Genomic DNA, 16,176 nt, shown 5'->3' on the forward strand with positions numbered 1-16,176 from the left:
GGGTAAACCAGCACAAACAATATTGCAATAATCGAGTCCTGACGTGAAAAGGGTAAGAATCAGTTTGTGAAAAGTATGGTGATTGAAAAAATGATGAACAGCACATAACTGACGAAGCAGGAAAAAAAGAGATCTTAGATAACTGAGCGATTTGTGGCTGAAACGATTGGGCCGAGTCCAAGATGACCCCAAGATATCAAAATTTGTGACCAAGAGACCTTGGTCCCTAATAGGGAGATAGAGCACCAGTGAACCAGCAGGCACTTGCCTTAGCATTAAGCACTAATCAATGATCTTCTAACCATTATGCAACAGAGTCCAAACAAGTCTGCAATGGAGTAATATAAGGGGAAGAAGGGCAAGAAGGGGAGGTCAGGTAAAGAAGGATATCATCAGCATAAAAATATGCTAAGATTAAAGACTGGATAAGGGTTGAGAGAAGGCTTCTCTAGAGCGACTTTTCTGCAAACCAGACGTGTATGTTTAGTTGGGTATGTGATATTCAGATACCACAATTTGGCACTTAAATGGCAGCACCTAAACAGTGTTGCCTAAATATCCTGCTTTGGTGCTGAACACATGGGCGGGGTTCACGTGTTACAGTTTGTGTGGCTCTGGCATTTAGAGACGAGCGCTTACGCCAGCTCTATGGCTGACTTAAATGCTTGTGCCTAAATTGTAGACATGAACGCTGTAAAGGAAAGTAGGTGCAGTGTTAGAGAACTGCCTTCTACATGTTCCATACAGGGGCGTAACTAGGTGGGGCCACGGGGGCATGGTCCCCACAGATTAAGCCCTGGCCCCCTCTACTTTGGACGCTGCCGAACCCCACCACCACCGCCGACCCTCGCCTGTTGCTGCCGCCGCCAGGTACCTTTGCTGATGATCTGTTTCTGTCTCCTGACGTCCTGCATGCACGTCCCGTATGCAGCCCCATGCAGGACATGCACGCAGGACTTCAGGAGTTAGAGATCATCAGCGAAGGCGCCTGAGTCGACCAGTGCTGAAGAAGACTTAGGCTGGTGGGGGTTGGGGACCCCCGCCAGCAAAGGTACCTGTCGACCGGGGGGGGGGGGGGGGGTCGGTGGCGGGGGGGGGTTTCAAAGTGGTAGGGGGGTCAGCAGATGGGGAGGTGGGCTAAACTGTGCCCCCCCCCCACCTTGGGCTCTGGACCCCCCTTCCACTGAGGTCTGGCTATGCCCCTGGTTCCATATAACTAGAGCTTTGGTTTTAATACATCTGTAGGCCGATGCTCAGAACTCCCACAGTAAAGAAGCCAACAGCACAGAACCCATATCGCGGAATAGCGCAGAAAACTAGCTCGCCAGTGCTCAAAGGAAATGGTATTAAAACTACATGTGCGCTGAAAATGCGAAAGCAAAAGGAGGAACGTGCTTGGCGCATGTGCTGAAGAGTTTTACAGTAAGTTCCGCTCTGTGGCCATGCACCAGGCAAACCCGAAAGTGAAACACACAAGAGCACCTGTGTTCTGCGCATTTAAATTGAAGCTTTTAAAAAAAAATTTTTTTTTTTTTTAATTGGAAGGCTTATATTTAAGCACAGGAAACAGGCACCAGTGTGTGCTTTCACTTTCGGGTTTGCTCTGACTCGCGCACATTCGTCTCGCTGCCAGTTCTTAGGGGCTTGCATGAGCTTCCTTCTGCTTCCAAATTTAAATATAAACCAATAGATTTTAAAGACAAAATCATGAGAAATCTTCTCTTTAAACACCTAACGCCTGCTCCGAGCTGGCGTTAGGTTTTCAGCGGTAAAGGCGGCTTTGTGCGCTGATCTCTGAGCATCGGGAGGAAATAGTAAATGACCTCATTAACATCTGTTTGACTACATTTGCATGTTATTTGCGCTAATCTTTGGTGTGCACATTTATTTATTTCGGTTTTGCTCACACCTTTTTCAGTAGTAGCTCAATGTGCGTTACATTCAGGTACTCTGGATATTTTTCTGTCCCAGGAGGGCTCACAATCTAAGTTTGTACCTGAGGCAATGGAGGGTTAAGTGACTTGCCCAAGATCACAAGGAGCACATTGCCATGCTAGAGCCCTCTGAGCATTCGGCACTTACTAACGCTGGCGCTAGTCCTGTGCTAATTGCCTCTAGCACTGGCATTTTGAGCATCAGCCCAGTAGTTTGGTGGTGGGGGGGGGGGGGGTTATTTTATAAGTGTAGTAACACCTGCAGACAGTTTTGGGAGTGGAGAGGTTTCATTCCTGATTTGTGACTGCTTCTGTTGGTGGAAAAAAAGAACAATGTTATCAGGCACATATTCTAGGTAAACAGTAACAGAGATAACAAATTGCTTAAGATTTGTTGAGAATTGTAAGAGAGGCAGAATTGGAGAGATTAAAGATGTCCCACACCTTTTTTGGAGATTAGACTCTCCCTTTCTGGGGTAATGCCTACTTTGGAGGAATGTAGGAAGCTGTCAGTACCATGCAAGGCATCTTGTGAAAGCTTCACTCCTGTTTTTTTCGCAGGGCCCTCTTACAAGTCCTGGGCACTGAGGATTTTATCAGTGTGTTACTGAATCATCTGGAACACCTGGTGAAACGGAAACAGGAACAGGTGACCTGCAAACAGTTTAGTCATTAAAGTTAATGGTTAAGCTCCAAGGACAAAGGGTGAGGCTGGTGCCTTGCAGGGGCTCCTATCAAAGCCTCTGTTCTGTTTGAAGTCTAATTTACTTTATTTTATTATAAAGCTTTTTATGGCATTTTTTAAAGTATTTTTATTGAACCAGCTGAACAATACAATTGTAATTCCTGGATTGTCCCAGTCTTCTTAATTGTTATCCGGCATAGAGCTGAATAGGTTATTTGTGGATTATAAGAACTGAGGTGTTATGTTAAAAAGAATAAAACACCATTTTTGTGTTGAAATACAGTTAACATTACTTACAATCATAAATAAAGATGATAATATTAAAAGCACTAGAAAACCTAAATCATTAATAACTGAAAAGGTTGAGTAAACAAATACATTTTCAAGCCCTTCCTAAAGGAACACAAAGACTATTGCATATAGTGAGGGAGAGAGCAAATATCTCTTATATCATGGTCATAAAAGATTTTTTTTGTAGTCTGCCTTAGACAAAGGCAGAATGAAAGTAATAAACCTATAAGCTGTAACTGTATAACCTACATTGGTCCCTGACACTGAATTATGGGGTGAGAGATATGTGCACAGAAACAAGTTTTGGTTTATTTTTGGGTCATTTGCACATATCTCTCACCCCATAATTCAGTGTCAGGGACCAAACTTTTTTTTCACATGGAGAAGTGACTATAGCAGCAGCCTTCTGTCAGCTGCTGCATGACGCCTACTGGAAGTTACAACAGAGAAGGTAGGTAGTGTCGGAGGAAAGCCAAAGGAAGCCTATTTTCTCCACTGCTGGTCACCCAACATGAGTTTGGAGAAGTGGGATGAGGAAAGGCAGCAGAGAGAGTTGCTGGACTTTTTTTTTTTGGGGGGGGGGGGGGGAGAAGGGAGGGATGCCAGACTTGTGAGGGGGAGGGAAGAAGGGAGATGCTGGACAGTGGAAATGTACAGCAGGAAGAAAGCCATTTTGTTAGAGGGCATTTCAGTTCAAGCAGATTTTTTTACCAGGCTTATTCAATGGTAGTTATACCCCTGCTGGGAAGCCTGATACACCACACTTGTGTTGGCCCTGATTTTGAAGGAATAGGTCTAAATGGGCTTGGATTACACTCTGCTGGTATACGGCAAAATCTGAATATGGTTATATATAGATAGAAAGATTATGGGTGAGTTCATGTCATGATTCACAATGAAGGGCATTCCTCCTTGAGGATCATAAGTGTGGTCTTTGTACTTTTTGAACAAGTGAAAAATCGATTAATCTCCACCCATTCCACACCACTGAAGATTTTGTAGACCTCAATCATATCCCCCCTCATCCATCTCTTTTCTAAGCTGAACTAACTTTAATGCGGGTAGTGTGATGAGCTTGGCCCTGCATACTTGGTCTACCTTGGATCAACGTGTATAATTTTTCTCCCTGTCCCCAAGAGAAGGAAAAGGTAGAAAGGTCCTACAATACTATCTCTTCTCCATGGCATAGACAATGTAGTACACTGCCTAATTCTACTGAACAGAGGTGTTTTGGATTGTAACACATACATTTAAATGTGTGTTCTGCCCTTCTTCTTCCACATTATTTTGAAATAGCTGGACCTAACTGTGGAAGTAAGCTTCTGGGGGAAGTATAATAAGAACATAAGAATAACCATACTGGGTCAGACCAATGGCCCATCTAACCCAGTATCCTACTTCTAACAGTGGCCAGTCCAGGTCACAAGTACGTGTCAGATACCCAATTAGTAGCAATATTCCATGCTACCAATCCCGGGGCAAGCAGTGGCTTCCCCCATGTCCATCTGAAATACACACTGTGGACTTTTCCTCTAGGAACTTGTCCAAACCTTTTTTTAAACCCAGATACTCTAACCACTGTTACCACATCCTCCGGCAGTGAGTTCCAGAGTTTAGCTGCTGGTTGAGTGAAAAAAATATTTCATCCTATTTGTTTTAAAAGTATTTCCATTTAATTTCATGGAGTGTCCCCTGGTCTTTGTACTTTTTTTTAACAAGTGAAAAATAGATTAATCTCCACCCATTCCACACCACTGAAGATTTTGTAGACCTCAATCATATCCCCCCTCAGCCATCTGTTTTCTAAGCTGAAGAGCCCTAACCTCTTTAGCCTTTCCACATATAGGAGGAGTTCCATCGCCTTTATCATTTTGGTCGCTCTTCTTTGAACCATTTCTGATTCTGCTATATCTTTTTTGAAATACGGCAACCATAATTTAAATCAGTACTCAAGGTGAGATCGCACCATGGAGTGATACAGAGGCGTTATAATATTCTTGATATTATTTTGCATCTGTTTCCTAATAATTCCTAGCATCCTGTTGACTTTTTTGGCCACTGCTGCACACCTTTGCAAACCTACAGTTGATGAGATATGGAGGGTGAGGGTGGGAAAGGAACAACACTGATGATTTTGGCATGAGAGATATTATGGGGAGAGGTTGAACCAAAGATGTTGAGAATGGCATGGTCCATCTAGTCTGTCCAGCTAATTGGCTGTGCAGATCATGCAGGTTACCTCTTCTGTGCCTTTGTTTAGTATTGTACCTACCACTCTATGCAGGCTTACACCCCTTCTACGTCATTTGTTTTGCTTTGATTCCACCCTCTTTGTAGATAGGGGTCCTCTGTGTTTATCCTGGTGTCTTTTTGAATTCTGTTATTGTTTTTATCCCAACCACCTCCACTGGGAGAGCATTGCAGGCATCTACCATCCTTTCGGTGAAAAAGTATTTACTGATGTTGCTTTTGAGCTCATCTCCTTGGAGTTTCATGTTATACCTTTTGCTCATTAATACTTTTGTTATTGATGAGCAAACAAAACTTTTTCATTCACAATCTTCAGGTTGTAGATGCTACAGTAGTTTTTAGTTTTCCAGGTTCTATGCTGCCAAAAATATTTGATACATTTATCTGCTCTCCATCCGCTCCAGATGTCAACTTTCTAAAAAGACACCCCTTGAAACATGAAGGAGAAGTTCATCTGAGTCATTCTGAATATCCTGGACATCATCCAGTGTAATCCATGAATGTTAGTTGTAAGCATGGCAAGAGATATTCCCTGGTCTACCGCTAGCTTATTCTTTGCAGAGTGTCTGTTAATGACTTTGATCAGCCTCTTTACTGTCAGTTCAGAAAATCATTTCTTGATTACAGACTCTATATGGTCAGTGCCATGATGATGATTGAGCAAAGTTTCCAGGAAGGTGATGTTTATAGTAGTTCCAGCCTCTATCTATGTGTTGGGCTATGGCACAGTGCCTTACCACCTCCTGCAGGGCATCTTTTTGCATTGTCCCGTCCCATTTACAAGCAAGGGTGTTAAGCATATATTCTGAGGGTGGAAGAAGATGACACAAAATTGGAGGCAGGGAAGCCGTTATCTCTAGCTCCCTGCACTATGGACTGGTGACATATTAATTATTGATTTCTTAGAAAACTGTTGGCTCACTTTTTGAATAATGGTATGCTTCTAGGTAGGCCTGTCCTCTTGCAATAATATGAAGAATGAAAAGCTTTTAACTTGGTTCATCATATTTTTTTACATCTTGAAGACAGCTACTCTAAACGGTCTGACAGACCGATGATAAACAACATTGTAGTAATATTTCCTTTGCGAAACAAAGCTGAAGTATGTAGGATGAAAGATCAGCCACAGTATTATGTAGGCCAAACTGGATAAGACAGCACTTGTCAATCTTTCTGCAGCTGTGATCCTGTTTGGGGTCCCAACCCACAGTTTGGAAAATTCTGGGATAGGAACTTCCCATCCTACAGATAGGCCATAACATGAGATGTGCCCCTTCTCACTGTAACCTTTCATTAGAATTAAGGGGCGTTAAATGTTGATTATTCATTTAAGGTTTTAGGCTTCTGGTAATTGTTTCTAGAACTATGATTTGACCCTGAAAATTTCATAATTTAGCTTTTAAATATATTTTTCTTTTAGCACTTAAAAAAATCACTAGAAACTCGGTTAGTGAAATGAGGATATTTGTCGAGACTAGTAATTTAGTATCCAGACGGCACAATCGAGATGGCATCTCGTAAATGAAGAGCATCCCATCCTTTGCTGTGTATCTTGGTATTTTTACCATTTGGATTTCTTTTCACCTTGGTAGTCTTTTCCCCTTCGGTGGTATTTTGCAGCTTGTTTTACTGTATAGCAGGAGAGTTAATGCCGGTAACCCCGATGGATGCTTTGGGCCAGTTACATGGTAAAATGTAAGCACAAATAATCCAGTTGTAGGTGCCCAGCTATGCAGGAGACTCTGTACTTCACCAGAATGTTTGACCACTTCATACATTTCCACCCTTTAAAACAGGGGAGGGAAGCAAACTATAGCCAATGGCCAAGACTAGCCCTTAGAGCTGCCAGGAGTTGAACAAAAGGCACTCAGGTATTTTGATCTTTGGCAGTACCATGTGCCGTGCGACCTTCTCCACTGCTACTTTCTCTTTTTCTACAGTGAGCTATTCTTATTACAGGGCCAGCAGGAAAAAAGGAATGGAGAGGCAGGGGTGGAGTAGGCACATGATCAGCTACTTGGGGCCCGTTTCCCATCCCCTCTCTTCAATATAATAGGAGGCAAATTTTTGATCAGTTCTCTGACGGGAGACTCTCCTGGCCCCAGTGCAGACCAATTTGTGGCTCTTGAGGATTGCGGTTTGACACCCCTGCATTAGCCCATCACTTGCATTCCTTGTTCAGAGCAGACATCACTGTGTGGCTTTGTTTCATTGGCATGATCACTGCCCACAGTTCTAGGGAAGATCAAGGGTTCCAGGGTTCCAGGTGTCTCTGAATAAAGCAAAGATGGGGCCTGAAGTATTTTTGAAGTATTAAGAGACTGGAAGAAGAAAGAATGAGGATTCTTTAGGTTTCTTATGTACTGGCCTACAAAATATTGATGGTCCTGTTGTGCGCATTGTACAAGTTAATTCATCACAAATGTTAACATGAATTCTGTAAGATATCCAGCTGCTGCTCTTGATTTAAGAATAATTATTTCCCCACTTCTTTTGGCCTTACAGTTTCCTCTTTCTTCTTTGGGCCTACAGTTGAACTGAAACTAGGGCCACATACTGACAGTACATGCCTGATTTTTTATAAGAGGTTGTCTATATGTGGAGCTGAAAAAGGTTGAGAAGCATTGCTTCACCCAGTGTCCCAATGCCAGGTTTCTGGGCTCTTGTCAAGGCTCCTTCAGTCTCTCCTCTCCAGGCAACCTGCAAAGAACAAGAGGGGAGAGGCTGAAGAAGGGAGCAAAGCAATTGTTTTCTGTTCTGTATGGTTGCTCCTGTTTCTTCTCCCTGCCTCTTATGTGAGCAGAACTTGGGACTCAGTTGAGGGTGGAGTTGGGAAGAATAAGTGTCAGAACTGTAAACCATTTATTTGGTGGGAGAGGGAGACAAGAATGCTGGTATGATATTATACCCATGTATACAAAATTAATGGACTTATTAATAAAAAGTATGTCCGTAAATAAAGGAATGGTTGCTTCTACACAATTCTGTACAGTGATATAATAAGAATTGTATTTTGGGGCTCAACTACATCTTCCCCTCCTTTTTGACCTTTCAGTATACTAGGAACTTAGGCTGGGATTCAGCACCATGACTCTTCCTTTGCAACTCCTCAGGGATTATTTGCCCAATGTTATATCCTTTCTTCCACCACAATTAGTCCAGTCATCACCACAAAACCTCCTCAGCCCATGGATTGTGCTCCAGGACTTTCTGGAACCCTCCAATTGTAGGCTTTATATCTGACCCCTAGGTGTCAGCATTGCGTGATAACTTGGATTCAAGGGCAGTGAATGCTACCTCTGCATTATCCCCAAACAACCTACAATGGATGTTCTGACCCAGAAATCAAACCCAACCAACGTTTCCTTCATGGCAGTGGACAACACTGCCTCTCTACCAGGGCAAATCTGGGATGCATATACATTGTTTCTTCACTCCTTTTTGCTACTGTTTTGTGTTCCTGAGAACTGGAGTTGCTCCTTCCTTTGCCCTTTTATGCATATATATTTGAAATACTAGATTTATAGCAGCCATATACATTATTGTAAAAGAGGCAATGCAGATCTCTTCCATGGCAGTTGAAAAGATGTACTTTCTGACAGATCTTGATCTGAAGCGTTTTCTTTCTGCCTGTGACTTTCAAGGAATTTATATAATTAGCAACATCTAGCACTGCAGTAAAAAGGGCTTCAGCATTTTACTGCTTTGTTTGCAGACTGGGATCTAGGAACATCTTGTCTGTATGTCTTTTGTTTACATTTAGCATGTGATTATTTGTTTTCAACTGTAAATAATGAAGATGGAAACTGACAAGGTTGCTACCGAGTAGGTATTGACTATTATGCCAGAGAATTGATTTTTTTAATCTTTTAACTCCTGCAATTCAAAATTACAAGGGGAGGGCAGGGAAGAGGGAAGTTGGAAAGCCAGCCAGATGTAGCTCAGCCATAAATGGCAACTGCTCACTGCCGTCCCTGATTTGGGATTGAGATATGAACCTTTTATATTTTTATACCTTGCAAAAAGTGTTTCTGGCAGTTCTGCTCTGGATTATCTTTGGATGGCTGCTATCCTATTGGTGGTCTTCCCTAAGGTGCTCTCCCACTTGACTACAGAAAGACCATGGAGCAGGGGAGTTTCCTGTGAGAGGACAATTTCCTACAGTGTGTTATATTTTTGAATAATTCTTTTAGAAACTTGACCTCTGAAAGCGTGAAGCCTGCAAGCCTAGAATCTGTCAAGAACTAGGGATGCACATTAATTTGGAACAACATGGGGAACTTTTTTTTTCCATGTTTCATACCAGAAAAAAAAGCCAGCTAACATATTCCCCCCCCCTCCCCCCCGTGTGGTCAATAGTGTTTGTTAATTATATTCTTGATATATCGCATTTCTGTAGTATAACCAAAGCAGTTTATATATTATATAGAGTACTTTCTTTGTCTCTGGAAGATTTATAATCTAAGTTCTTTGTACCTGGGGCAATGGAAGGTGAAATGAATTGCCACAGTGGGAGTCACACCTGTCTCCCCCCCCCCCCCCCCCCCCCCCCCCACCTCCTTGGTTCTCAATCTACTTCACTAACCATTAGGCTACTCCTCCCCTCCAGGGCTCACCATTTGGGCAATAGGATGTACAATAGAGGCTGACCGAATGTTAGTTTCAGCTTTGGTGTCAAAACTGGGCTAAAATTCTGATTCAGCCATATTTCAGTTTTGGCCAAAAATGCTGGTGCATTTTCAGCTGAAACCAAAACTCCCCCCAACCAAAAGCATCTTCCTCCCCATGCCTACCTTAGAAGCCCTGATGATCTAGTGGTATCTCTGCAATCAAAATGGCTGCTAAGACCCTTGGTTCTAAATGGCTGGTGCCTATATCTGCTCCAGTCTCAAAATGGCTGCCTCAAACTTCAGTGGCAGCCTTGCAAGACTGCCACTGAACGTCTTGGCAGCCATTATAACAGCACAGACAGCAGGAGCAAGAGTGACTGAGGATCACTCCGCCTCTGGTTAGGCCACTAGACCACCAGGACCTAAGGTAGGCTTCATGGTGGGAGGGGCTCACTGGTGGACCAAGGTTGAGGGAGGAGGTAGTGGATGCTGTTTAGGGTCAGGCCAGTTTCGGCCAAAACCAAAGTGGTGAATTGCAGCTGCAGATTTGGTTTTGGTCAGCCTCTAATGTGCTTTTTGAGCAATAGTGGGCATATCACCCCCAAAATGAAAATAAATAGATAGATAAAACACTAAATAAAATGAAAATCCCATAAACAGGAAACTAAACAAAATGAGATATTTTAATCTGCATACCCCTAGCAAGAACAAAACCACTTTACATTTTAGTGTAGAAGACCACAGCAAACTTTCAAAAACAAATCTGACAATTGTCACATGCCCAGCTAAAAATGTTATTATATACCCTTAAGGAGTTTAACCCCCCCACACCACCACCACCACAAATGGTGTTCTGTTTGGGGGGAGGGGCAGTAGAAACATTTAGCTCAGCTGCATTAGCCTGAAAATTAGAAGTTTTCTTCCTTTTAGGTTTACCCTGGTATAAATTGTCCACCTGAGCCTTGCTTATATTTTGAGAGGACGGAGAGCCATTGGCATATCCAGAGAAGCCAATTTAACTGCTTTATATGACTTTTTACAGTAAGGGCCCCTTTTTTTCAGTTTTTCTGTTCTCTATTCAAAAATAAAAAAGAGCTGCATACTACAATGAGTTATTTTGGTTAGCGTTTGGGTTTCATTTTTTTATTGCTACAGAAGATATTCTGTTATAGGTAAGCTGTGATAGATCTCAGTTTTAAAAGCCTATTTTGATAATCTTTTGGATGGAGACCCACAAGACAAAGGGAATAAACGCAGGAAGTAAAGCTAAAGGAAGTGCAGTTGGTCAAAAGGTGTCCCATTAATAAACTGATTCCTTCACCTCTTCATGTGGCCAACTGTGCTTTCTTTGACTGGCCTTTTGGTGTAGCCCAGTAGTTCCCAAACCTGGTCCAGGGGGCGGCCCAGCCAGTTGCGTTTTCAGGATATTGACAATGAATGTTCAAGAGAGAGATTTGCATGCACTGCCTCCAGTGCATGCAAATCCTTCTCATGCATATTCATTGAGGATGGAGCAAAAAAAGAGCACAAAGAGCCTTTAAAAACAGAAGGGACACAGTTCATTTTAAAAAATTCCTTTAATAGTGAACTTGATTGAAGAAAGACCCGACACGGGCCGTGTTTCGGTGCTACCGCACCTGCATCAGGGGTCAATGACGCAAAGGCTGCTACAGACAAATATTCAAACCACTGGTGATTTCCAAGGTTGTCTGTAATATATTTCTCCCGATGTCAAACAATATAGAGCTCACGCACACCTTCATTGTGAGTGTCAGTGTACCTTTTGGTAAGCAGAGGCTTGGTCTCATAGCTTCCAAGCCCATAATTGCTAGATGGCTGAAGGAGACTATTGCGTCAGTTTATTTGTTTGTGGGGAAGCAGGCTCCTCAGGCCCTGCGGGCTCATTCTATGGGGTATACAGCAACATCTTCAGTTTTGGAATAGTGGGAAGCTACATAATGGGTGAAATTAAGTCTTACCTGATAATTTTCTTTCCATTAGTCCTTCCCACTATTCCAGAGGCTCTCCCAAGGTTTCTGGGATGTTTATTCGGTGCAAAGTAATGGGTCAAATAATGACTATCACCTTGCATGGTGCTGCCTGCATATCTCTTGTTCTCTACAAGTTTCCATAGATGAGAGAGGTCCACACATATTTGCTCATCTGGTTAGTGTTAGGTTAGGGGAATTGTTTATGTTTATTCTAAGTTGCTCCTTATACTGAGGAGTTGGACTGGATGCTAAGAGAGAATGTCTCAGCTCAGTTTTCAATTCTATATCTCCATCTGATTGTTGATGGACACAGCTATCCCACGGGTTCTGGAATAGTGGGAAGGACTAAAGGAAAGAAAATGATCAGGTAAGACCTAATTTCTTCTGTTCAGAAACAGATCAAAGCTTGTTTTTTTTAGACATGTTTTATGACATCTGAGAGGTTAGGAGCTGAAGTGGGTGACTGATGGGTTTATGGTGCTGTGTGTAAGATAAGAATATTTATGTATTGTTCTATTAAGTGTCTGCTAAATGTAATGAATTAAAAGTGGAAATGAATTGCATGGCTGCTGCCAATCTCATCTCAGGCCATGTATAGTGTTTGTGTGAGACCCTCTTCAAAAACTGGTTTCCTAGGTTATGAGGAATTAGGGATTTGCACAGGGCAAACATTTGTGATTTGTTGGACTTTTTTCAGTTAATGTTATATGTTCATTTCAGTAACAGGTTTTAGCATGCAGAAATCAATGTAATGTGTGCTTTAATTTGTAGATTAACGTATGTTAAATTGATTTAACATGCACTATATTTTTAAAGATACAATAATGAACTAAGTGTGCTCTAATGAATACACATCTTTATCAGAAATTGTAGGGGAGTTGCTGAATGAAATTAAAAATTGAGGATTTAAAAATGAAACTTACATAATATTCACTGCTTTCAATCAATTTACTGGATCAAGCTTGACAGATTTCAAAGTACAGAAAAGACTGGCTATTTTAAATTAAAATCATTCAAACTGAAATTCCCAAGATCATTCCTGATTAAAACAAGATGTTAACATTCTTAACACCTCCTGCCCCACCTGCTCAGATCCATGACAGCTGTTCCTCCCTGGATTCCTGGGACCCTGTTTTGGGGTTGGCATGTTCCAGACTATTGCAGTTCCATCTGTCACAGTTGGAACAGGAACAAAATGAAGCACACAGAATGAAAATGATAAAGGCTTTCTGAGAAACCAAGCTATAAAAAAATTACCTTAGCAGTCGGCATTTGGATTAACATCTGGGTATATACATTACAAAACATTACAAAACCTGTTTTACCTTTTGTCAGGAACAGTGGTGCTGGAAGCATTGATGTTCTATGAGGGCCCCAGAATACACTTAAGAACCCTGTAGATTCTTATAAGATGAATGCACTTTTTATGAGGAGGGCATGTTGTTTACACACTCATATTGTTGGTGCTACAGTGGTACATTCTATCATTTGACTACTGCGCATAAAGAGTTTCCAGATTATCCATAAAGCTTCTTCCTTACCCCAGGTTCCCCGCATTTTAGCCGCTCTGATATTGTCTCACATACATATCCACTACTCCACCTCTTTGGCCCCCTCTATCCTTCCTAAGAAGATTATAGCCCAGCACGGTCACATCCCATTCATGGGAAATGTTGAACCACGTCTCCATGATAGCAACAGTATCCAAGTTTTCTTCAAACATCAGGGCTTGCAAGTCTTGAACCTTTTTACTTAGACTACGAGCATTTGCCTTCAGAAAATGGAAGAAAGAACCGTCTGAAAATAACAAGAAGCAGCATAAGGAGTGTCAAAGCAAATGCAAGGCGCAGATAAAGAAGGCCAAGAGGGATTACAAAAAAAAGATAGCATTAGAGGCAAAAAAGCATAGTAAAAATTTTTTTTCAGTATATTAAAAGCAGGAAGCCGGCAAAAGAATCGGTTGGGCAGCTGGATGACCGAGGGGTAAAAGGGGCGATCAAGGAAGACAAGGACGTAGCGGAGAGATTGAATGAATTCTTTGCTTCGGTCTTCACCGAAGAAGATTTGGGTGGGATACCGGTGTCGGAAATGATATTTCAAGTGGACGAGTCGGAGAAACTTACTGACTTCACGGTAAACCTGGAGGACGTAATGGGGCAGTTCAGCAAACTGAAGAGTAGCAAATCTCCTGGACCGGATGGTATTCATCCTAGAGTACTGATAGAACTGAAAAATGAGCTTGCGGAGCTACTGCTAGTGATATGCAATTTATCCTTAAAATCGAGCGTGGTACTGGAAGATTGGAGGGTGGCCAATGTAACACCCATTTTTAAAAAAGGTTTCAGGGGAGATCCTGGAAATTATAGACCGGTGAGTCAGACGTCGGTGCCGGGGAAAATGGTAGAGGCTATTATTAAAAACAAAATTACAGAGCACATCCGAGGACATGGATTACTGAGACCGAGTCAGCACGGCTTTTGTGTGGGGAAATCTTGCCTGACCAATTTACTTCAATTCTTTGAAGGAGTAAACAAACATGTGAACAAAGGGGAACCGGTTGATATTGTGTATCTGGATTTTCAAAAGGCATTTGACAAGGTACCTCTTGAAAGGCTACAGAGGAAATTGGAGGGTCATGGGGTAGGAGGAAAAGTCCTATTGTGGATTAAAAACTGGTTGAAGGATAGGAAACAGAGAGTGGGATTAAATGGGCAGTATTCATAATGGAGAAGGGTAGTTAGTGGGGTTCCTCAGGGGTCTGTGTTAGGACGGCTGCTTTTTAATATATTTATAAATGATTTAGAGATGGGAGTAACTAGCGAGGTAATTAAATTTGCTGATGACACAAAGTTATTCAAAGTCGTTAACTCGCAACAGGATTGTGAAAAATTACAGAAGGATCTTACGAGACTGGGAGACTGGGCGGCTAAATGGCAGATGACGTTTAATGTGAGCAAGTGCAAGGTGATGCATGTGGGAAAAAAGAACCCAAATTATAGCTACGTCATGCAAGGTTCCACGTTAGGAGTTACGGACCAAGAAAGGGATCTGGGTGTCGTCGTTGATAATACACTGAAACCTTCTGCTCAGTGTGCTGCTGCGGCTCGGAAAGTGAATAGAATGCTGGGTATTATTAGGAAAGGTATGGAAAACAGGTGTGAGGATGTTATAATGCCGCTATATTGCTCCATGGTGCGACCGCACCTTGAGTATTGTATTCAATTCTGGTCACCGTATCTCAAGAAAGATATAGTGGAATTGGAATTGGAAAAGGTGCAGCGAAGGGCGACTAAAATGATAGCGGGTATGGGACGACTTCCCTATGAAGAAAGACTAAGGAGGCTAGGGCTTTTCAGCTTGGAGAAGAGACGGCTGAGGGGAGACATGATAGAGGTATATAAAATAATGAGTGGAGTGGAACAGGTGGATGTGAAGCGTCTGTTCACGCTTTCCAAAAATATTAGGAGTAGGGGGCATGTGATGAAACTACAGTGTAGTAAATTTAAAACAAATCGGAGAAAATTTTTTTCACCCAACGCATAATTAAACTCTGGAATTTGTTGCCGGAGAATGTGGTGAAGGTGGTTAGCTTGGCAGAGTTTAAAAGGGGGTTAGACGGTTTCCTAAAGGACAAGTCCATAAACCACTACTAAATGGACTTGGGAAAAATCCACAATTCCAGGAATAACATGTATAGAATGTTTGTACGTTTGTGAAGCTTGCCAATTGCCCTTGGCCTGGATTGGCCGTTGTCGTGGACAGGATGCTGGGCTCGATGGACCCTTGGTCTTTTCCCAGTGTGGCATTACTTATGTACTTATATGTGCTCATAGCTTTCCATGTGCTTAGTGAGTTTAGGTGGTTTTCTATATTTACATTACCTTTCCCTTCTACCATCATATTTATTCTGGGGGTGACTTTCTGAAATCCCTTGTTTCCTTTTGTCACCCCCACCCTCTAGTTTAAATGTCTAGAAACATAGTCTGAATTTCTCCCCAAGGATCCTTTTTCCCATCACAGAAAGATGTAGCCCATCGTTACAGTACAGCCTGTTATTTTTCCACATATTACCCCATGCTCCTATGTATCTAAAACCTTCTTTACACCAAGACTCATGCCACTTATTGAATTCCACTGTTTTGCGTAGTCTTTCCTCTCCCCTTCCCCACATAGGAATAGATAGGGATGGGCTGGAGTGTACATTTTAAGGGGCTTCGACGTTAGCTTCAGAACTTAGTACAAGAAGAGTGCTGGGCAGACTTCTACGGTCTGTGCCCTAAGAATGGCAAGGACAAATTAAACTCAGGTGTACATATAAAGTATTACATACCATTTTAAATGAGTTTATCTTGTTGGGCAGACTGGATGGACCGGACAGGTCTTTATCTGCCATCATTTACTATGTTACCATCCAG

At 42.2% G+C, this 16,176-nt stretch overlaps 1 protein-coding gene across 5 annotated transcripts in view; it reads left to right on the forward strand.

Annotated features, from left to right (window-relative positions):
• The window catches only part of PCDH1 (protocadherin 1), a 383,228-nt gene that overhangs the window by 83,954 nt on the left and 283,098 nt on the right, over positions 1-16,176 (forward strand). Inside the window, exon 4 of one of the 5 annotated variants that reach the window (XM_030211306.1) lies at positions 2,496-2,604. The exons of the other annotated variants lie outside the window; for them this stretch is intronic. Within the exon in view, the coding sequence (XP_030067166.1) occupies positions 2,496-2,522 (27 nt within the window). The 3' untranslated portion in view covers positions 2,523-2,604. Of the gene's footprint in view, positions 1-2,495; positions 2,605-16,176 lie in introns of those variants that run through there. 5 annotated transcript variants of the gene reach the window in all.

This window comes from Microcaecilia unicolor, chromosome 8 (assembly GCF_901765095.1).
Source record: "Microcaecilia unicolor chromosome 8, aMicUni1.1, whole genome shotgun sequence".
NCBI lineage: Eukaryota > Metazoa > Chordata > Amphibia > Gymnophiona > Siphonopidae > Microcaecilia > Microcaecilia unicolor.